The sequence below is a fragment of the Ranitomeya imitator genome, chromosome 5, assembly GCF_032444005.1.
Source record: "Ranitomeya imitator isolate aRanImi1 chromosome 5, aRanImi1.pri, whole genome shotgun sequence".
In the NCBI taxonomy this organism is placed as follows: Eukaryota; Metazoa; Chordata; class Amphibia; order Anura; family Dendrobatidae; genus Ranitomeya; species Ranitomeya imitator.
Window position 1 is genome coordinate 387,363,696 of NC_091286.1, and position 23,180 is coordinate 387,386,875.

Below are 23,180 nucleotides of genomic sequence, written 5' to 3' on the forward strand. Positions count from 1 at the left end.
TTTGGGCTGAAAGTGCCCCTCTAGGCTTATACTCGAGTGGGCGGCAGGGTCGGCGGGTGAGGGGGAGAGGGCGCTGAGGCATACTTACCTAGTCCCGGCGATCCTGACGCTCCCTCTGCCTGTCACACGGTCTTCGGTGCTGCAGCTCTTCCCCTGTTCAGCGGTCACGTGGGACCGCTCATTAGAGAAATGAATATGCTGCTCCACCTCCCATAGGGGTGGAGCCGCATATTTATTTCTCTAATCAGCGGTGCGGTGACTGCTGATAGAGGAAGAGGCTGCGGCACCGAAGACCGTGTGACAGGCAGAGGGAGCGGGACGCCGGGAGCAGGTAAGTATGTCATATTCACCTGTCTGCGTTCCACACGCACGCCGGGCGCCGCTCTGTCTTCGCTTCCTCTTGCTCTGACTGTGCAGGTCAGAGGGCGCGATGACGCATATAGTGTGCACGCCGCCCTCTGCCTGATCAGTCAGTGCGGAGAGACGCCGGGACGGGACGCTGGTGAGCTGCAAGCAAGAGAGGTGAGTATGTAATTTTATTTTTTTTTATTGCAGCAGCAGCAATGGCACAGCTTTCTATGGCACAGCTATGGGGCAATAATGAACGGTGCAGAGCACTATATGGCAGCTATGGGGCAATAATCAACGGTGCAGAGCACTATATGGCAGCTATGGGGCAATAATGAACGGTGCAGAGCACTATATGGCAGCTATGGGGCAATAATGAACGGCACAGAGCACTATATGGCAGCTATGGGGCAATAATGAACAGTGCAGAGCACTATATGGCACAGCTATGGGGCAATAATGAACAGTGCAGAGCACTATATGGCACAGCTATGGGGCAATAATAAACGGTGCAGAGCACTATATGGCACAGCTATGGGGCAATAATGAACGGTGCAGAGCACTATATGGCACAGCTATGGGGCAATAATAAATGGTGCAGAGCACTATATGGGGCAATAATGAACGGTGCAGAGCACTATATGGCACAGTTATGGGGCAATACTGAACGGTGCAGAGCACTATATGGCACAGCTATGGGGCAATAATGAACGGCGCAGAGCACTATATGGCACATCTATGGGGCAATAATGAACGGCGCAGAGCACTATATGGCACAGCTATGGGGCAATAATGAACGGTGCAGAGCACTATATGGCACAGCTATGGGCAATAATGAACGGTGCAGAGCACTATATGGCACAGCTATGGGGCAATAATGAACGGTGCAGAGCACTATATGGCACATCTATGGGGCAATAATGAACGATGCAGAGCACTATATGGCACAGCTATGGGGCAATAATGAACGGTGCAGAGCACTTTATGGCACAGCTATGGGGCAATAATGAACGGTGCAGAGCACTATATGGCACAGCTATGGGGCAATAATGAACGGTGCAGAGCACTATATGGCACAGCTATGGGGCAATGATGAACGGTGCAGAGCACTATATGGCACAGCTATGGGGCAATAATGAACGGTGCAGAGCACTATATGGCACAGCTATGGGGCAATAATGAACGGTGCAGAGCACTATATGGCACAGCTATGGGGCAATAATGAACGGTGCAGAGCACTATATGGCACAGCTATGGGGCAATAATGAACGGTGCAGAGCACTATATGGCACAGCTATGGGGCAATAATGAACGGTGCAGAGCACTATATGGCACAGCTATGGGGCAATAATGAACGGTGCAGAGCACTATATGGCACAGCTATGGGGCAATAATGAACGGTGCAGAGCACTATATGGCACAGCTATGGGGCAATAATGAACGGTGCAGAGCACTATATGGCACATCTATGGGGCAATAATGAACGGTGCAGAGCACTATATGGCACAGTTATGGGGCAATACTGAACGGCGCAGAGCACTATATGGCACAGCTATGGGGCAATAATGAACGGCGCAGAGCACTATATGGCACATCTATGGGGCAATAATGAACGGTGCAGAGCACTATATGGCACAGCTATGGGGCAATAATGAACGGTGCAGAGCACTATATGGCATAGCTAAGGGGCCATAATGAACGGTATGGAGCATCTATTTTTATTTTTGAAATTCACCGGTAGCTGCTGCATTTTCCACCCTAGGTTTATACTCGAGTCAATAAGTTTTCCGAGTTTTGTGTGGCAAAATTAGGGGGGTCGGCTTATACTCGGGTCGGCTTATACTCAAGTATATATGGTACATTTATTCCAGTTAAGCAAATGAATTATCTCCTGTATAGGTGATAACTTTTATATCAGTTAAATATGAAAAACATGGGGTTAAAGTTCAAAATTCATTACAAAACCTATAGCTTTATTGAACATTGAGGCACAGAAAAGATAAAAACATGTAACAGTACAAGGTCATGATTCGGGTGAGCAATGGGTAGAACAGCGCGAGTCTCTCATGTAGAAGACGTATTTGGGGTGAGGAGAGCAGACACAAATAACAAGCATCTATTCATGAAAGAGTGCTAGTGCTTTAAAGTTTATAAATGTGGGGGTGCAGAAGGAGTGCCGCTAATGTAGCCCAAACTTGAGATCTGCATAGGTTAGTAAATAGTACTAAGCATCAGACCATCTGCATCAATGCACAGTTTTTGAAAAAGTGCTCTTACCCATGGTTCGCCAGGAAAGACAACTTGTAGCCAGCCTCAACGTGCGTTTTGTGTTGGCTTCTTCAGGAACCATAGTTAGAAGTGTGTCCTAACTGCTCTTAAATAAGCCCCAGCACGAATATACGCGCAGGTGATTCCTTGGATCTGGCCAGAAGTTGTATCACATCCTGGAGCCCATGGCGGTGTGGGTCACAGGGAACTCCCTGATGATGTCACTGACCCGCACGCTTCCCCATCCCTTGTACATCTACATAAGAGACTCGCGCCGTTCTACCCATTGCTCACTGGCATCATAACCTTGTACTATTACATGTTTTTAACTTTTCTGTGCCTCAATGTTCAATAAAACTACGGTATATGTTTTGTAATGAATTTTGGACTTTAACGCCATGTTTTTCATATTTAACTCAGTAGAGAAGTGTCCATGTGATGTTTTTCTATGCCCTGGTAATATAGGCATAGGATCTTCTGATACGCTATTTATGTCTTTATGTGCCCTGTTTTGATGATACTGTGTCAAACTTTTAGATCAGTGTAGTTCCGACTTCTGGGACCACCATCAAGGCACCATGCCATCGTAGCCCCCACCTGCAAAACATGCCTTATCTCTATAAGACTTGTTCAGACGTTATATGGACTTCTGCTGTCCAAGTAAAGATTGGACGGCACGTTGACCAATGTAATGCAGTAGGGCTGCTCAGATAAGTCCGCTTCTTGGATCAGATTCACCTATACGAGTCTGTTGGTAATCAAAAAAAAAATCAGATCCCATATGGCTCATCCGCATAGTGTCTGATATGTTATGACTACTTTTCCATTATTAACATAGGAAATTGTATTTGATCATGTCTATTTTAAATTGTTGATGTACAGTACAGACCAGAAGTTTGTACACACCTTCTCATTTAAAGATTTTTCTGTATTTTCATGACTATGAAATTGTACATTCACGCTGAAGGCATCAAAACTATGAATTAACCCATGTGGAATTATGTCTTATATTCTAGGTTCTTCAAAGTAGCCACCTTTTGCTTTGATGACTGCTTTGCACACTCTTGGCATTTTCTTTATGAGCTTCAGGAGGTAGTCACCGGGAATGGTTTTCACTTCACAGGTGTGCCCTGTCAGGTTTAATAAGTGGGATTTCTTGCCTTATAAATGGTGTTGGGACCATCAGTTGTGTTGTACATAAGTCTGGTGGTTACACAGCTGATATTCCTACAGAATAGACTGTTAGAATTTGTATTATGGCAAGAAAAAAGCAGCTAAGTAAAGAAAACAAGTGGTCATCATTACTTTAAGAAATGAAGGTCAGTCAGTCCGAAAAATTGGGAAAACTTTGAAAGTGTCCCCAAGTGCAGTGGCAAAAACCATCAAGCGCTACAAAGAAACTGGCTCACATGAGGACCGCCCCAGGAAAGGAAGACCAAGAGTCATCTCTGCTTCTGAGGATAAGTTTATCCAAGTCACCAGCCTCAGAAATCACAGGTTAACAGCAGCTCAGATTAGAGACCAGGTCAATGCCACACAGTTCTAGCAGCAGACACATCTCTACAACAACTGTTAAGAGGAGACTTTGTGCAGCAGGCCTTCATGGTAAAATAGCTGCTAGGAAACCACTGCTAAGGACAGGCAACAAGCAGAAGAGACTTGTTTGGGCTAAAGAGCACAAGGAATGGACATTAAACCAGTGGAAATCTGTGCTTTGGTCTGATGAGTCCAAATTTGAGATCTTTGGTTCCAACCACCGTGTCTTTGTGCGACGCAGAAAAGGTGACGGCTGGACTGTATATGCCTGGTTCCCACCGTGAAGCATGGAGGAGGAGGTGTGATGGTGTGGGGGTGCTTTGCTGGTGACATTGTTGGAGATTTATTCAAAATTGAAGGCATACTGAACCAGCATGGCTACCACAGCATCTTACAGCAGCATACTATTCCATCCGGTTTGCGTTTAGTTGGACCATCATTTATTTTTCAACAGGACAATGACCCCAAACACACCTCCAGGCTGTGTAAGGGCTATTTGACCAAGAACGAGAGTGATGGGGTGCTACGCCAGATGACATGGCCTCCACAGTCACCAGACCTGAACCCAATCGAGATGGTTAGGGGTGAGCTGGACCGCAGCGTGAAGGCAAAAGGGCCAACAAGTGCTAAGCATTTCTGGGAACTCCTTCAAGATTGTTGGAAGTCCATTCCCGGTGACTACCTCTTAAAGCTCATCAATAGAATGCCAAGAGTATGCAAAGCAGTCATCCAAAGCAAAAGGTGGCTACTTTGAAGAACCTAGAATACAAAACATAATTTCAGTTGTTTCACACTTTTTTTGTTAAGTATATAATTCCACATGTGTTAATTCATAGTTTTGATGTCTTCAGTGTGAATGTACAATTTTCATAGTCATGAAAATACAGAAAAATCTTTAAATGAGAAGGTGTGTCCAAACATTTGGTCTGTACTGTATAATTATGGATGCCACAGGGACGTAAATGACACAATGACAATATGGCTTAAAATCGTTGCCAAATTTCTTGATTGAAATCGGACTAATTTTCATACGCTTGTGTGACCCCAGCTTTAGGGCTTGTTCACATGACCGTACCTTTGGTTTGTGAAAAAACGGACAGTACATGAACCAATGTTATTCAGTGGGGCAGTGCTAATGACTGATTTTTTTTTTTTCATTGACCGAATCTGTGTGTGGAAAAAAAAAAAATCGCATGAATTAATGTTTCTTCAGTAAATCGGACGAGACTTACCCATTCAAGTCTATTCATGTTAAAAAATAAATTTAAACGCCATACGGAGCCACAGTATACATAGCATCTGATATGGATACAATGTAGTTCTGTAACATGGGAAACAGTAGATGGTCTTGTAAATTATTAGTAGCTGCTGTAAAAAATGGATTATGTACGGACTGTACACGGATGACAAGTGCGAAAAAAATCGTCCGAGTTTTCAGAATGAAAATCTGAATATTTTTTATACGCTAATAAAAATGAGTGTCTTCTCCAGACCACAGGGCCCTGTGGTGAATATGTTGCTGCCTGCTGTAAAGCATATCTCTACATGTTCTGCTAAAGTGCGACCCCATAATCATGCACAGAAAATAGAATTTAAGAAATTGGGGCTCAAGTTGCAGTTATCATGTTCTAGTTAGTGAACATTTGTCAACGTGATACATTCCCATTATCAGATTTTGCCACCATGTCTGTCTGTATTTTGAAGAAAAGGTCATACTTTAGATCTGTCAGCTTACAAGTAGACTTCTGCTCTACTAATTAGAGGGAATGGCTCATTTTTAATGCTGAAGTAGCTATTTGAAGGCACCTTTGCATGACGGTTGTGTCAGCACATATTAACCCCGTGGCAGATACACATTGAGACCCATTAAAACAGAGCTCTAAGCCCTCTAAACGCCTACTCCTGATCTTGACGTTCCTTGACATTGTCGCCATCTCAAGGCTTGATGCCACTTTCTTTATATTACTTGTGTGATGTCTATCCACACATGTCACGAGTGTGGGTAGTACAGGTGCTTCCTTCTCACAAAATTAGAATATCATCAAAAAGTTCATTTATTTCAGTTCTTCAATACAAAAAGTGAAACTCATATATTATATAGAGTTCTTACAAACCGAGTCATCTATTTCAAGTTTTTATTTCTGTTAATGTTGATGATTATGGCTTACAGCCAATGAAAACACAAAAATCATTACCTCAGTAATTTAGAATAATTAACAAAATCCACCTGCAAAGGCTTCCTAAGCGTTTAATTAGGTCCCTTAGTCTGTTTCAGTAGGCTCCACAATCATGGGGAAGACTGCTGACTTGACAGATGTCCAGAAGGCAGTCATTGACACACAGGAGGGTAAGCCACAAAATGTCAGTGCTAAAGAAGCTGGCTGTTCATAGAGTGCTGTATCTAAGCATATTACTGGAAAGTCGAGTGGAAGGAAAAAGTGTGGTAGAAAATGGTGCACAAGCAACCGGGATAACCGCAGCCTTGAAAGGATTGTTAAGAAAAGGCCATTCAAAAATTTGGGGGAGATTCACAAGAAGTGGACTGCTGCTGAAGTCATCGCTTCAAGAGCCACCACACACAGAGGTATCCAGGACATGGGCTACAAGTGCAGCATTCCTTGTGTCAAGAAACTCATGACCAATAGACAGCGCCAGAGGCATCTTACCTGGGCAAGGAGAAAAAGAACTGGACTGCCAGAGCATTTCATCCTTCCCTCTACTGACAAGCTTTTTGGAGATGAAAGTTTTCATTCTCTAGCAGGACTTGGCACCTGTCCACACTGCCAAAAGTACCAATACCTGGTTTAACCCCTTCCCGACCTGTGACACAGCGTATGCGTCATGAAAGTCGGTGCCAATCCGACCTGTGACGCATATGCTGTGTCACAGAAAGATCGCGTCCCTGCAGGCCGGGTGAAAGGGTTAACTCCAATTTCACCCGGCCTGCAGGGACAGGGGGAGTGGTAGTTTAGCCCGGGGGGGTGGCTTCACCCCCCCGTGGCTACGATCGCTCTGATTGGCTGTTGAAAGTGAAACTGCCAATCAGAGCGATTTGTAATATTTCACCTAAAAAAACTGGTGAAATATTACAATCCAGCCATGGCCGATGCTGCAATATCATCGGCCATGGCTGGAAACACTGATATGCCCCCACCCCACCGATCGCCCCCCGATCTGTGGTCCGCTCCCCTCCGTTCTGTGCTCCGCTCCCCCGTCCTCCTGTCCGCTCCCCCCGTGCTCCAATCACACCCCCTGTGCTCCAATCAAACCCCCCCGCACTCCGATCACCCCCCCCGCACAGCGATTTTCCCCCCCCCATGCTCCGATTCCCCCCCCCGAGCGCCGATCCACCCCCCTGCACAGCGATCCCCCACCCCGTGCTCCAATCCACCCCCCGTGTTCCGATACACCCCCCCCCCCCCCCCGTGCTCCGACGCTCCCCCCGTGCCCTGATCTCCCCCCCCCCCCCCCCTTATACTTACCTCCCGGGATCCGTCCGTCTTCTTTCCTGGGCACCGCCATCTTCCAAAATGGCGGGCGCATTTGCAGTGCGCCCGCCGAATCTGCTGGCCGGCAGATTCGTTCCAAAGTGAGTTTTGATCACTGAGATAGGTTATATCTCAGTGATCAAAATAAAAAACAAATAGTAAATGACCCCTCCCCCCCCTTTGTCACCCCCATAGGTAGGGACAATAAAAAAATAAAGAAATTTTTTTTTTTTTTACACTAAGGTTAGAATAGGGTTAGGGGTAGGGCTACGGTTAGGGGTAGGGTTAGGGGTAGGGCTAGGGTTAGGGTTAGGGTTTCGGTATGTGCACACGTATTCTGTTACCGCGGTTTTTCTGCGCATTTCACTGCGGTTTTACAACTGCGATTTTCTATTGGAGCAGTTGTAAAACCGCTGCGGAATCCGCAGAAAGAAGTGACATGCTGTGGAATGTAAACCGCTGCGTTTCCGTGCAGTTTTTCCGCAGCATGTGTACAGCGATTTTTGTTTCCCATAGGTTTACATTGAACTGTAAACTCATGGGAAACTGCTGCGGATCTGCAGCGTTTTCCGCAGCGTGTGCACATACCTTTAGAATTAGGCTATGTGCACACGGTGCGGATTTTGCTGCGGATCTGCAGCGGATTGGCCGCTGCGGATTCGCAGCAGTGTTCCATCAGGTTTGCAGTTCCATGTAAACATATGGAAAACCAAATCCGCTGTGCCCATGGTGCGGAAAATACCACGCGGAAATGCTGCGTTGTATTTTCCGCAGCATGTCAATTCTTTGTGCGGATTCCGCAGCGTTTTACACCTGTTCCTCAATAGGAATCCACAGGTGAAATCCGCACAAAAAACACTGGAAATCCACGGTAAATCCACAGGTAAAACGCAGTGCCCTTTACCCGCGGATTTTTCAAAAATGATGCTGAAAAATCTCACACGAATCCGCAACGTGGGCACATAGCCTTAGGGTTAGGGTTGGAATTAGGGTTGTGGTTAGGGGTGTGATTAGGGTTATGGCTACAGTTGGGATTAGGGTTAGGGGTGTGTTGGGGTTATTGTTGGAGGTAGAATTGAGGGGTTTCCACTGTTTAGGCACATCAGGGGTCCAAACGCAACATGGCGCCACCATTGATTCCAGTCAATCTTGTATTCATAAAGTCAAATGGTGCTCCCTCAATTCCGAGCCCCGACGTGCGCCCAAACAGTGGTTTACCCCCACATATGGGGTACCAGCATACTCAGGACAAACTGCGCAACAATTACTGGCGTCCAATTTCTCCTGTTACCCTTGTGAAAATAAAAAAATGCTTGCTAAAACATAATTTTTGAGGAAAGAAAAATTATTTTTTATTTTCACGGCTCTGCGTTGTAAACGTCTGTGAAGCACTTGGGGGTTCAAAGTGCTCACCACATATCTAGATAAGTTCCTTGCGGGGTCTAGTTTCTAAAATGGGGTACTTGTGGGGGGTTTCTACTGTTTAGGCACACCAGGGGCTCTGCAAACGCAACATGACGTCCGCAGACCATTCCATCAAAGTCTGCATTTCAAAAGTCACTACTTCCCTTCGGAGCCCCGACGTGTGCCCAAACAGTGGTTTACCCCCACACATGGGGTATCAGCGTACTCAGGACAAACTGGACAACAACTTTTGTGGTCCAATTTCTCCTGTAACCCTTGGGAAAATAAAAAATTCTGGGCTAAAAAATTATTTTTGAGGAAAGAAAACGTATTTATTATTTTCACGGCTCTGTGTTATAAACTTCTGTAAAGCACTTGGGGGTTGAAAGTGCTCACCACATATCTAGATAAGTTCCTTTGGGGGTCTAGTTTCCAAAATGGGGTCATTTGTGGGGGGTTTCTACTGTTTAGGCACACCAGGGGCTCTGCAAACGCAACGTGACGCCCGCAGAGCATTCCATCAAAGTCTGCATTTCAAAACGTCACTACTTCACTTCCGAGCCCCAGCATGTGCCTAAACAGTGGTTTACCCCCACATATGGGGTATCAGCGTACTCAGGAGAAACTGGACAACAACTTTTGGGGTCAAATTTCTCCTGTTACCCTTGGGAAAATAAAAAATAGCGGGCTAAAAAATCATTTTTGAGAAAAGAAAAATTATTTTTTATTTTCATGGCTCTGCATTATAAACTTCTGTGAAGCACCTGGGGGTTTAAAGTGCTCAGTATGCATCTAGATAAGTTCCTTGGGGGGTCTAGTTTCCAAAATGGGGTCACTTGTGGGGGAGCTCCAATGCATAGGCACACAGGAGCTCTCCAAACGCGACATGGTGTCCGCTAACAATTGGAGCTAATTTTCCATTCAAAAAGTCAAAAGGCGCGCCTTCCCTTCCGAGCCATGCCGTGTGCCCAAACAGTGGTTTACCCCCACATATGAGGTATCGGCGTACTCGGGAGAAATTGCTCAACAAATTTTAGGATCCATTTTATCCTATTGCCCATGTGAAAATGAAAAAATTGAGGCGAAAATAATTTTTTTGTGAAAAAAAAGTACTTTTTCATTTTTACGGATCAATTTGTGAAGCACCTGAGGGTTTAAAGTGCTCACTAGGCATCTAGATAAGTTCCTTGGGGGGTCCAGTTTCCAAAATGGGGTCACTTGTGAAGGAGCTCCAATGTTTAGGCACACAGGGTCTCTCCAAATGCGACATGGTGTCCGCTAACGATGGAGATAATTTTTCATTCAAAAAGTCAAATGGCGCTCCTTCCCTTCCGAGCCTTACCATGTGCCCAAACAGTGGTTTACCTCCACATGTGAGGTATCAATGTACTCAGGAGAAATTGCCCAACAAATTTTAGGATCCATTTTATCCTGTTGTCCATGTGAAAATGAAAAAATTGAGGGTAAAAGAATTTTTTTGTGAAAAAAAAGTACTTTTTCATTTTTACGGATCAATTTGTGAAGCACCTGGGGGTTCAAAGTGCTCACTATGCATCTAGATAAGTTCCTTGGGGCGTCTAGTTTCCAAAATGGGGTCACTTGTGGGGGAGCTCCAATTTTTAGGCACACGGGGGCTCTCCAAACGTGACATGGTGTCCGCTAAAGAGTGCAGCCAATTTTTCATTCAAAAAGTCAAATGGCGCTCCTTCCCTTCCAAGCCCTGCCGTGCGCCCAAACAGTGGTTTACCCCCACATATGAGGTATCAGCGTACTCAGGACAAATTGGACAACAACTTTCGTGGTTCAGTTTCTCCTTTTACCATTGGGAAAATAAAAAAATTGTTGCTGAAAAATCATTTTTGTGACTAAAAAGTTAAATGTTCATTTTTTCCTTCCATTTTGCTTCTGCTGCTGTGAAGCACCTGAAGGGTTAATAAACTTCTTGAATGTGGTTTTGTGCACCTTGAGGGGTGCAGTTTTTATAATGGTGTCACTTTTGGGTATTTTCAGCCATATAGACCCCTCAAACTGACTTCAAATGTGAGGTGGTCCCTAAAAAAATGGTTTTGTAAATTTCGTTGTAAAAATGAGAAATTGCTGGTCAAATTTTAACCCTTATAACTTCCTAGCAAAAAAAAATTTTGTTTCCAAAATTGTGCTGATGTAAAGTAGACATGTGGGAAATGTTATTTATTAACTATTTTGTGTCACATAACTCTCTGGTTTAACAGAATAAAAATTCAAAATGTGAAAATTGCGAAATTTTCAAAATTTTCGCCAAATTTCCGTTTTTATCACAAATAAACACAGAATTTATTGACCTAAATTTACCACTAACATGAAGCCCAATATGTCACGAAAAAACAATCTCAGAACCGCTAGGACCCATTGAAGCGTTCCTGAGTTATTACCTCATAAAGGGACACTGGTCAGAATTGCAAAAAACGGCAAGGTCTTTAAGGTCAAAATAGGCTGGGTCATGAAGGGGTTAAAACAACCGTATCACTGTGCTTGATTGGCCAGCAGACTTGCCTGACCTTAACCACATAGAGAGTCTATGGGGTATTGTCAAGAGGAAGATGAGAGACACCAGACTCAACTATGCAGATGAGCTGAAAGCAACCTGGGCTTCCATAACACCTCAGCAGTGCCACAGGCTGATCACCTCCATGCCACACCGCATTGATGCAGTAATTGATGCAAAAGGAGCCTTGACCAAGTATTGAGTGCATTTACTGAACATACATTTCAGTAGGCCAACAGTTCGGATTAATATAATTTTTCAAGCTGGTGTTAGAAAGTATTAGAATTTACTGAGATAATGACTTTTGGGTTTTCATTGGCTGTAAGCCATAATCATCAACATTAACAGAAATAAACACTTGAAATAGATCACTCTGTAATGACTCTATATAATATAGGAGATTCACTTTTTGTATTGAAGAACTGAAATAAATTAACTTTTTTGATGATATTCTAATTTAGTGAGAAGCACCTGTTTATCTGATGGTGGATGATTTGGGCATAGCAGTGCAGAACAGTTAGTTGTATGTGTTGACCATCACGCCTTCATTGAGTGGCATCCACTGTGCTTTCCAGTATTATTTCTCTAAATACACAGTGGATAAAAGTAGACATATGGTCCAAAATTAATTTATTTTAGTTTTTCTTTTTATTGCCAGTAACTAAAATCTAAATGAGTTTAAAGTAATCTAGCAGCACAAACCATCCTCCCAAACCGTTTATATGGTCATGCTGCTCTGTGAAAGAGAATATCACCCACACTGTTGCTTATGCAATTTGTTCTCCTTGATTAAATAATTTTGCTTTTTTTAATTCATATGCAAATAAGACTGAAGTTCTCTGGGTGTGATCAGAGCTTTCCAGCTCTAGTCCCCAGCCTAACACCCTTTTCTTCTACTTGTCTTGAAGGCTAGACTGTAAAGCCAATAAGCTGTCAGTCATGCAGAGGATGGGGGAGCTCCGATCACGCCAACAGCACTTCATCCTCATTTGCATATGAATTAAAACAGCGATTTTAATTCAGAGAGTCAGAGATTGCATGAATAAAAGTATGGATGACACCCTTGCACTATATCCTCCATATTAACAGTTTGGAGGGAGTTTGGATTGTGTTTGAAAATTCCCTTTAATTCAACTGATGAAATTCCAGTGATGGTTTAGCGCTAAAGCATATTCTTACACGAGCAATCTCACTCAATACATTCATCACCTTTTGAAAGGCTAGGTCTCCGACCTATGGGAATCACACCAACCCTGAGAAGGTGGGTCCTCTATGTGAATAGAGCGGTGGTGCACACATATCTTTTGGACTTTGATATGAGTCATGGATGTGCACTAACTCCCCATTAACACAGGTTGGGCTGTCCGATCAATTGTACATTTAGCATTTAAAAGTGCTAAATGTGCTCATTGGAAAAACCCCTTTAGGGTCTGTGCACACGTTGCAGATTTATCACAAAATCTGCAGGGTTTCCTGATGCCTGCAAAGTGAGTAAGAATCTTCAAGTCTCATGCACACGTTGCTAATTTGTGACTTGTAGATTTGGCGCAGATGTAAGTCTGCATAATGTCAGTTCTTCCAGCGTTATTGCTGCAATTTTCACTGGTACTAATGAGTGGGGAAAAATCTGCAACAAAAATGCATATAAAAAAGTATCAAAAACATGGCAAAAAAAGCACCTACCATATATACTCGTGTATAAGCTGAGATTTTCAGCACATTTTTTTTGTGCTGAAAACGGCCCCCTCGGCTTATACATGAGTCATGGTCCCAGGGTGTCGGCGAGGGAGGGGGAGCCGCAGGAGCGGGCGGCTGTCATATCATACTCACCCACTCTTCGTGCGATCGCTGCAAGTCCTCCTTGCATCACTCTGTAGTCCCGGCGAGGCAGCTTCTTCCTGTGTTCAGCGGTCATGTGGTACCACTCATTAAAGTAGGGAATATGGACGCGACTCCACTCCCATAGGCGTGGAGTGCATATTCATTACTTTAATGAGCGGTACCACGTGACCGCTGAACACAGGAAGAAGCTGCCAGTCCCAGGACAGCAGAAAGATGCAGGGATGTGCAGCGAGTAGGATGGGGAAGAACGGAGGAGGACGGGGGGAGCCAAGCGGAACCATGCACACAACATGGGGAGGACGGAGGAGCCATGCACACAACATGGGGAGGACTGAGGAGCCATGCACACAACAGGGGGAGGACGGAGGAACCATGCACACAATAGGGGGAGGATGGAGGAGCCATGCATACAACAGGGGGAGGACGGAGGAGCTATGCATACAACAGGGGGAGGACGAAGGAGCCATGCACACAACAGGGGGAGGACTGAGGAGCCATGCACACAATAGGGGGAGGACGGAGGAACCATGCACACAATAGGGGGAGGACGGAGGAGCCATGCACACAACAGGGGGAGTACGGAGGAGCAATGCATACAACAGGGGGAGGACGGAGGAGCCATGCATACAACAAGGGGAGGACGGAGGAGCAATGTATATAACAGAGGGAGGACGGAGGAGCCATGCATACAACAGGGGGAGGATGGAGGAGTCATGCATACAACAGGGGGAGGACGGAGGAGCCACGTACATACAACAGGAGAGCCACACATAGCAGGACAGCGATGAGGGGACAATGCATACCCGGCTGATACTCGAGTCAATAAGCTTACCCAGTTTTCCGTGGCAAAATTAGGTGTCTCGGCTTATACTCGGGTCGGCTTGTACTCGAGTATATACGGTATTTTCCTGCTAATAGATATAGAAATTTCTGCACCAAATAAAGTGTGCAGATGCGCTTAAAGAGTATCTGAAACTAGTAATCCTCTAAATTGGTCAATCTGTTTTGCTAAATAAGGAGGAGCCCAGTATAGCAGCCCTTAGGCCTCATTCATACCCAGTGTATCAGGGTCCGAGAACGTGCTGCAATGTACAAACTGGCCATGGGTCTCCTGATCCAAACTCTGAAGCTTATCCGGCTTACATGAGACCGTTGAGTTGGGGTTGCAGACCCACGTCCTTTCCATACATCACGTTCTGTGCGTGGACGGTCTATCATAGAGGTCTGAATTTGGCCTTGTAGCTGGTATGATATTGGTACAATTATCTGGCATGTATGCCCAGTTATGCCATGATACATTCTGCTATATCGCTGCCCTTTAGGAACCTGAGCTGTAATTGGGCTGTCTCCCAGTTTTCAGACTGATATCAGAACGAAATGGCCGAATAGAAATTTACGTAATGTGAGAGAAAAGGATAGCGCCAAAATAAATATGTACTGGTGATTTCTGCTTTTGCAATGTAACCTTCAATTTTGATTGACGTTGGTTTTGCGGTTTGCCTATATAAAGTTTCATCCTGTATTTTATCTTCATTACATTTTGCCATTTTCACTTATATATGGTTTTTGTAGAAAAGAACTAAGGCTACAGTAGGTCTAGATGCCCGGACGCTGTAGAGGGAATTCATCAAATAGGCTGGAGAACATTTCTAATATATATGCTATGTGGCATATATTTTAATTAATGATTTGGGCCCTGCTAGTCTCCAAAGTTGTCGGAGCTGCTGTAAATGCATGAAAAGCTGCTGGACGTGACTGCACTTGATGAGCTTGTGGCCGGACATTTTTCCCACAGATGTCAGTTGCCACTTGATGACTATAAGCTCTATAGTAGTTTGTGCTTTATGAAGTCTCTCATGTGAAGTTCTTTTCTTTTTACCTCAGACCCGCGAGTGAAAGGCTGGTTCATGTTGGATAATTACATCCCCACCTTTGTGTGCACCGTCCTGTATTTAATTATTGTATGGAATGGACCCAAGTACATGAAGAACAGACAACCTGTGTCCTGCAGAGGGATTCTGGTGGTCTATAACCTCGGCCTTACGCTGCTCTCACTCTACATGTTTTATGAGGTAAGACTGAATGCACACACTTATAGTGTCACCAGGACTATCATTTTTTTATGATGACTTATCTTCTGTGTCTGTCATTAGTTTGACATTCAAAGCAGAGAGGAACTATGGCACAAAGCCTCAACGTATCATTTACAATGTGACTAAGGCTTCTTCCCATGTCCGTGTTTCCAGTACATATGGTATCTGTTTTCTCACGAGTACCCCCATACCAATTATAACTTATGGGGCTGCTCACATCTCTGTGTTTTTACACAGACCTCGTGTCTGTACAAATCACATAGAAACATGTCCGTTTTTTTCATCAGCATGGATGACATAGCCAATAAAAGTCCATAGGTCCATAAAAAAACACATATAGCACACATATAGCATCCGTGTGCTATACGTGTTTCACATTGCACAGTATAAGAGAAGCTTTGTAATTAAATTCTTTCTTTATCCATACCGGAAGAACAATGATGACCAGTTATCAGTGATTAGAAAGCTATCCTGCCCTTTTAGGGCAAAATAATATCAGCTGGTTCTACTGCTGGCCTACAAAAAGGTGTCTCGTTACCAAAGTGCCACACGAGAAACCTCTCATGATGAATAAAGCTAGTGAGATGTCTCAAGACCTGTTCAACCTTATTGTTGCAAAACATACTGATGGCATTAGTTACAGAAGAATTTCTAAACTATGGAAAGCTGTAGTGGGCACTGTTGGGGCCATAATCCGGAAGTGGAAAGAACATTATTTCACCATAAACCAGCCACGACCAGGTGTTCCCCAGAAGATTTCAGAAAGAGGAGTGAAAAAAAATTATCAGAAGAGTTGTCCAAGAGCCAAGGACCACCTGTACAAAGCTACAGAAAGACCTGGAATCGGCAGGTACAATTTTTCAAAGAAAACTGTCAGTAATGCACTCAAACTCCATGGCCTGTATCATTCTCAACACGCAAGACTTTAACAAAAAGCGTGTTCAAGCATTTAAGATTTGCTCAACAACACTTAGGCAAGCCTCTGAAATACTGGGAGAATATAGTCTGGTGACATGAGGCCAAAATTGAACTCCTTGGATGCCGCAATACAGACAAAGTTTGTGGTCATCACCCCCCCCCCCCTTCCTTCCCAAACACCATACCAACAGTGAAGTTTGGAGGTGGTAACATCATGCTGTGGGGCTGTTATTCAGCACTAGATGGTGGCCCGATTCGAACGCATTGGGTATTCTAGAATATGCATAGTATATTGCACAGCCCACGTAGTATATTGCCCAGTCACGTAGTATATTGCCCAGCCATGTAGTATATTGCCCAGCCACATAGTGTATTGCCCAGTCACGTAGTATATTGCCCAGCCACATAGTATGTTGCCCAGCGACGTAGTATCCAGCACAGAGCCACGTAGTATATTGTCCAGTCACGTAGTATATAACACTGCCCACACAGTATATAACAGTGGTCACGTAATATCTAGCACAGCCCACGGAGTATATCACACAGCCCCCGCAGTATATAACACTGCCTATGTTTTATACAACACAGAGCCACGCGGTATCTAACACAGCCCATGTAGTATACAGCAGTGTCGGCACCATATCCCTGTTAAAAAAAAAATAGTTATATACTCACCCCTGGGATCCACCGAAGCTCCGCCGAGCCGCTCGTGCCTGCCGCCATCTTCCGTTCCCAGGATGCATTGCGAAATTACCCAGATGACTTAGCGGTCTCGCGAGACCGCTAAGTCTAATGGGTAATTTTGCAATGCATTGTTGGGAACGGAAGATGGCGGCAGGCGCGAGCGGCTCGGCAGACTACTGAGGGTGAGTATAGCAGGTTTTTTGTTTTTTTAACATTACATTTTTTTTACTATTGATGCCGCATAGGCAGCATCAATAGTAAAATGTTGGGGACATACAGGATTAATAGCGGCGGTAATGGAGTGCGTTACCCACGGCATAAAGCGGTCCGTTACTGCCGGCATTAACACTGTGTGAGCGGTGACTGGAGGGGAGTATGCGGGCGCCGGGCAGTGACTGCGGGGAGTAAGGAGCGGCCATTTTCTTCCGGACTGTGCCAGTCGCTGATTGGTCGCGGCAAAACAGCCACGACCAATCAGCGACTTGGATTTCCATGACCAAGCCGCGACCAATGAATATCCGTGACAGACAGAAAGACAGACGGAAGTGACCCTTAGACAATTATATAGTAGATACAGCACTGGCAATCTTCATATGATCGAAGGAAGGATGAATGGACAAATGTACCAAGACTTTCTTGGTAAAAATCTGCCGCTATCTACCAGGATGGTGAAGCTGAAATGTACGATGATCCCAAACACAGAGCCAAGAAAACTCTTAAATTAGTTTCAAAGAAAGAAAATAAAGCTGCTAGAATGGCCCAGTTAATCGCGTAATCTAAATCCAATAGAAAATTAATGGAAGGAACTAAAGCTCAGCGTTCATAGGAGTCCATGGAACTTTCAGAATTTGATGAGTGTTTGTGTGGAATAATGGGCCAAAATCACTCCTGAGCAATGCATGCGACTAGTTTCTCCATACAGGAGGCGTCTTGAAGCTGTCATCACTAACAAAGGCTGTCATACCAAGTATGAAATACATTTCAGTAAGTGTGTTAAATACGTTTTCTGTGTGTCATTTCCCATTATTACACATCTCATTATCTTCACAACAGCACAATAGATGACAAAATGATAATCTTATGCTATGCATCGGGTTACACCAACCCTGAGGCTATGCAGTCTTGTGAACAGAGCTGTATGTATATGGCCAGCATGTCATCATATTACAATTGAAGCCGGGATTTGTCTTCTGACTGAGGTCAGCATATAATGTTTCATACTCAGTGAAGGGTTAATTCACGTCATTGAAAGAGCTGCAGGAATGCTCACACTCCAGACCGGCAAATAATTCTGGAATTTGTGACATGGACACACAATGTTCTTTGTGACTGGAAAGCAGAGTTTCCCATCACATAATCTACCTTCTGGTGCAAGACGTGTCCTGGCCTAGTTATCCAAGCTGTCACTTATTGGGTTTCTCTACAGCGATGTACGAAGCTTTGGGGGCAGTGACCAGGGGGATATTATATTACCTTTATGGTGCTGATTAAGAATATGACTTTGGTTTTGCCAGATTGACTCCAGTTTCTGAGATATTTAATAGTTAATTAATTACAGTATATTTCTGGCTTCAAAAAGTCGCTTTTATAGCATTGTAAGCCTACAAATTGAAATACCAAATAATGATATGGGATGTTTCAATACCTAAGACACTGTTAAAGAGTCAAAAGACCAAAAGCTATTGTATTTATCACACACAAGTGGCTTAGGGGGAATGCATTATTTTCATGCATGCAGTATCTCAAGAACTAGAAGCAATTCAGCAAAAGTAATGGGATTTTTTAATTCAGCCCCTACAAAATACCCTAAATCCATTCAAAAACCTTGGCACCTGAAAAAAACACTATTTAGACCTGTGTTATCAGATTATATTCCAACATTTCAACCAAGTGGTTTATTTTAAAGAATAATCTGTACAGATTACCAATAAGGGAAACAGTGTAACGGCGGATATAAACCTCCAGATGAATGAACCAGCGTTATCCGCAATCTACACAGACTGTTCTGGAAAAAAACCTACTTGGTTGAAATGTTGTTAATCTTGGTTGGATCAAATAGACACAACGATGCATCAAACTAAGATACTGTGCATCAATTTGATTGCGCTGGAATATTTTGAATTACGGTAGTTTGAGCAAGTAAAGCTGCAGTGTAAAGCATAGGGGAGGGAAAGCGTAGAATTCTGAACTTGTGATAAGTGAAGTGGATTTCAGGCGATTTTAAATGCCCAGAGGACAGCGTAGCTGGACTAGTACGGAGAAAGAGCTAGGCCGTGCACATACAAATCTGTTACCAGGGCATAACTGGATGGATTACTTCTAGGAATGTGTAAGGAAGCGTTCATTGGCTCCTGAAGTAATGCTACCTGCACAAATGAGTTAGAAGGAAACGTTGAAGAAAATAAATAGCAAGTGCCGACTTGTTCTAGACCAAGACGGGACTTTTACAGTGCCAGAGTTCATCACAAGTCTCTGCTGAGAAGAAGCAGTGATGAGCCATCACTTTCCAAGCTGGAATACTACTTCTATTTATAAGGGACTCTATCGTGAAAGATTTCAATTGTTTTCCTGCTGGGATGCAATTATCATCATCAACAAAGCTGAAAGCGAAGGATCCCATTCTAGTCGCCTAAACAGTAGTTGTAAAACGAGTGGTGTCCTAATTGTGGTCATGTGGAAAGCTATTCTTAGGGTGGAACTTCCCTGTCGTTAGAGGAAGCTTTCCATCTAAATTGCTATGAAAATCACCTGCCTGCAGTCTTTGATGACGTGTTTCCCAATTTCCACTTTGTAATTGAACCACTGTGCAAATTTCTTTATGCAAACACAGGTTACGAATATGACTTTCAGAAAGAGCCATAGAGCAAAGGAATTCTCGCCATAAGCATAGGTTTGGACACCTGCCGTACAGGCTCTGTGCTCATAGGTCTGCCTCAGAGGGGTTGTCCACTACTAGGACAACCCCTTCTTGAACTATATGTTTGGCCCCGATTTAAAATAAACCTATACTCGCAACCTGTGCCGTCGCCGTTCCCTGGAGCTCTGGTGCGGTTGTTGTGACACGTGGTGCCCAACCAGCCCTGGCGTCACTGTCCTCACCTTCGTATGGATTGAACATGAAGAGGAAATCTGAGTCTCTGATGGCCCTACAGCACTAAGTGCAATATTACCAGAACTCCGACAACTTCAATGTGTCACTAGTGAAAAGAGATTGGCATGTAACCTTGTATAAATCGTCTTATTTCAGTCTGTGGTGCCCTAGCCTAACACTCATCCAGATCAAGAATAACATTTGCTGTACATGTCCCATTTGTATGGCAGTTTTACGCCACATGACACCACAATTATGGTATTTATTTCCCCCCCAAAAAAAGCCAAAATATATTTCTGCTGCAAAACCATAAACAATAATGTGTCACCTATTTTAGCTTTATTGATACTTTTTTTTTCTCCCTGTTTTTATTGTGTATATTTGGGATGTAGCACCGATTGACCTCTCTAGAAATTTGGGCTATAGCGGTATTCCAACTTTATGGATTGTGAATGTTACTATCTATTGGAATGTGGTTCAGTGCAGATATAGGCGAAAGTGCAATCGTTTCACTTTTACCATGGTGTGATCAGACTAAAGTACACTTGACCAGTGAGAGCAAATATAATCAGTCTCAAAAATGTGACCTGACTCTCCAGCTACATTAACGTGAGCTACATTAACCTGGAATAGCACACGATAACACTAATAGCTAGCCAAAAGATTAGTCTCTATATTCCCGACAGATAGTCCAGGATTAAATTAGATATGGTTACTCTGGTCGTTATCTGTCAGAGTGATGGTTTACAACATACAGGCATGAGTTCACCTTCTTTGAATTTTCAGGCTTTACAGATCAGGACATAATAGAAAAAAAAGCCAGTCTTAAAATTGGGTAAACACAACCTTAAAGGGAACCTGTCGCCCCCAAAATCGAAGGTGATCAGTGGTCAGAGATGATGCCAACAGCTCCAGAGCTCTAAAGGCCTCAGCATGTTAAATGTTCAAGTTCCCGACAGTACAATTACAAAAGGATGGCTATCAAATGCGCAGCCATCTGTGTAAGAGTTGGGCAATGCAATAGTACAATGACCCAAACACGCCAGCAAATTTACAACAGAATGTCCAAAAAAGAAGAGGATCAAGGTGTTGCAATGGCACAGTCAAAGTCCAGGCTCAACCCCATTCAGATGCTGAGGTCTGAATGTTATACCCCTTGCTTGGCCCCCATAATATAATACAGCTTATACTCCCCTCGCCTGCTGGCGCCGTTCCCGCAGTGTTGGCACGCTGGGCACCCGTGCTGTTGTTGTGACACGTAACGCTGGTGCCCAATCAGAAGAAATAGAGATTCCGAGATCAGACGCAGTTTCATGTTTGATTTGTCCTAAGGCAGCGACAGTGACGGCAGCGCTGATGGAGCTCCGGCGTCGTGTGTCACAACACTGCATGGAACCCCCGGGAGAGCGAGTGCCAATACCGTGGAACGGCGCCGGCACGGAAGGAGAGAATAAGCTTTATTATTTGGTCGGCGCCAAACATTTTGATCAAAAAGGGGTTGTTCTAGTAGTGGACAACCCCTTTAAGAGAGCTGCGCATAAAGAAATGTCCACAAACCCCAGTGAACTTTAGCAACATTAGTGAAGAATGACCTATAGTCATACAGAAAACAGTTACCTCATGTTAATGCTGCCAGAGGTGGTTTAACAGTCTGATTCATGGGGTGTACTTAGTTTTTCATTCACGGTTTCTACATTTTGGACACCCTTTTTGTTAACTCCTTAATGACCGCCAATACGTCTTATAACTGACCTGAGATATAAGAGAATATCCTCCCCATACAGGTGACAATCCAGCAGCTGTCGGCTGTCCACTATAGCTGACAACTTGCTGCATCAGCCACGATCAGTGTTTGCACCGTCCATATCTGTTTAACCCCTTAGATGCTGCTGTCAATAGTGACTACATCATATAAATGGTTAACAGAGTGTGGGGGCTTCCTCTTTATCCCAATTGGTGCCCTCCGATCATGATTGTGTGGCCCTGATATTTGCCACTTTGCATTAATTCCTGAAAATCATCTGAAGGGTTAATAAACTACCAGACTGCAGTTTTCAATATGTCAGGGGGTGCTGTTTTTTAAAATGGTATCACTTTTGGGGGTTTCCCAATATACAGGACCTCCAAAGTCATTTCAAACCTGGATAGGTCCCTAAAAAATTTTTTTTTGTAAATTTCCTTGAAAAAATGAAAAATTACTGCTACATTTTTAAACCTCCTAAAATGCTAACAAAATAAAATAACATTTTACAAATGCTGCTGAAGTAAAGCCGGAGGGAACATGAGGGTAATGTTATTTATTAATGTTTTGCTGTGGTATGATTATCTGAATTAAAGGGATAATCATCAAAGTTTGAAAATTGCTAATTTTTTTAACATTTTTCTCAAATTTCTGATATTTTTTTTATAAATAAGCACAAAAACATATTGACCTCAATTTACGATTATCATAAAGCATAATGTGTCACGAAAAAACAATCTCAAAATCACTGGGATTTGTTGAAAAGTTCCAGAGTAATTGCCGCACAGAGTGACACTGGTCAGATTTAAAAAAAATTTGGCTCCATCACTAAGGGGTTAAACAAATAATGATCCATTGTAAATTGTTTTGTATTGTTGTATTTGCCTAATTTATCTACCTTCTAAGGACCAGATGCTTTCTTATGCCTTGATATGTAAAACCATAGACTTTAAAAAGGGTGTACTTAGTTTTTCAAATGACTGTACGTGTATCAACATTCTCTGCTGACACAGTCCCTCACTTGTTACAGGAATCAGTAGCCCTTACATGTAGCAGTGTATTCTGTCTGGCAGCCCCCTATGTTTTATGCCGTGTCTACATGTAGGCCATCGTCACGTTTTGGTTAAAAACTGTTTTATCTGCTGCACATCTAGCAGTTCTCTGAACGCTGAGTCCTGTATAACCCCGCCCACACCAATGATTGACAGCTTTCTATGGACACTGTGCATAGGGAGAAAGCAGC

General features: G+C 43.7%; 1 protein-coding gene across 2 annotated transcripts in view; it reads left to right on the forward strand.

Moving 5' to 3' along the window:
- The window catches only part of ELOVL5 (ELOVL fatty acid elongase 5), an 88,421-nt gene that overhangs the window by 8,280 nt on the left and 56,961 nt on the right, over positions 1-23,180 (forward strand). For both annotated transcript variants that reach the window (XM_069726793.1, XM_069726792.1), the window contains exon 3: positions 15,295-15,482. In XM_069726793.1, coding sequence (XP_069582894.1) covers positions 15,295-15,482 — 188 coding nt within the window. The remainder of the gene's footprint in view (positions 1-15,294; positions 15,483-23,180) is intronic.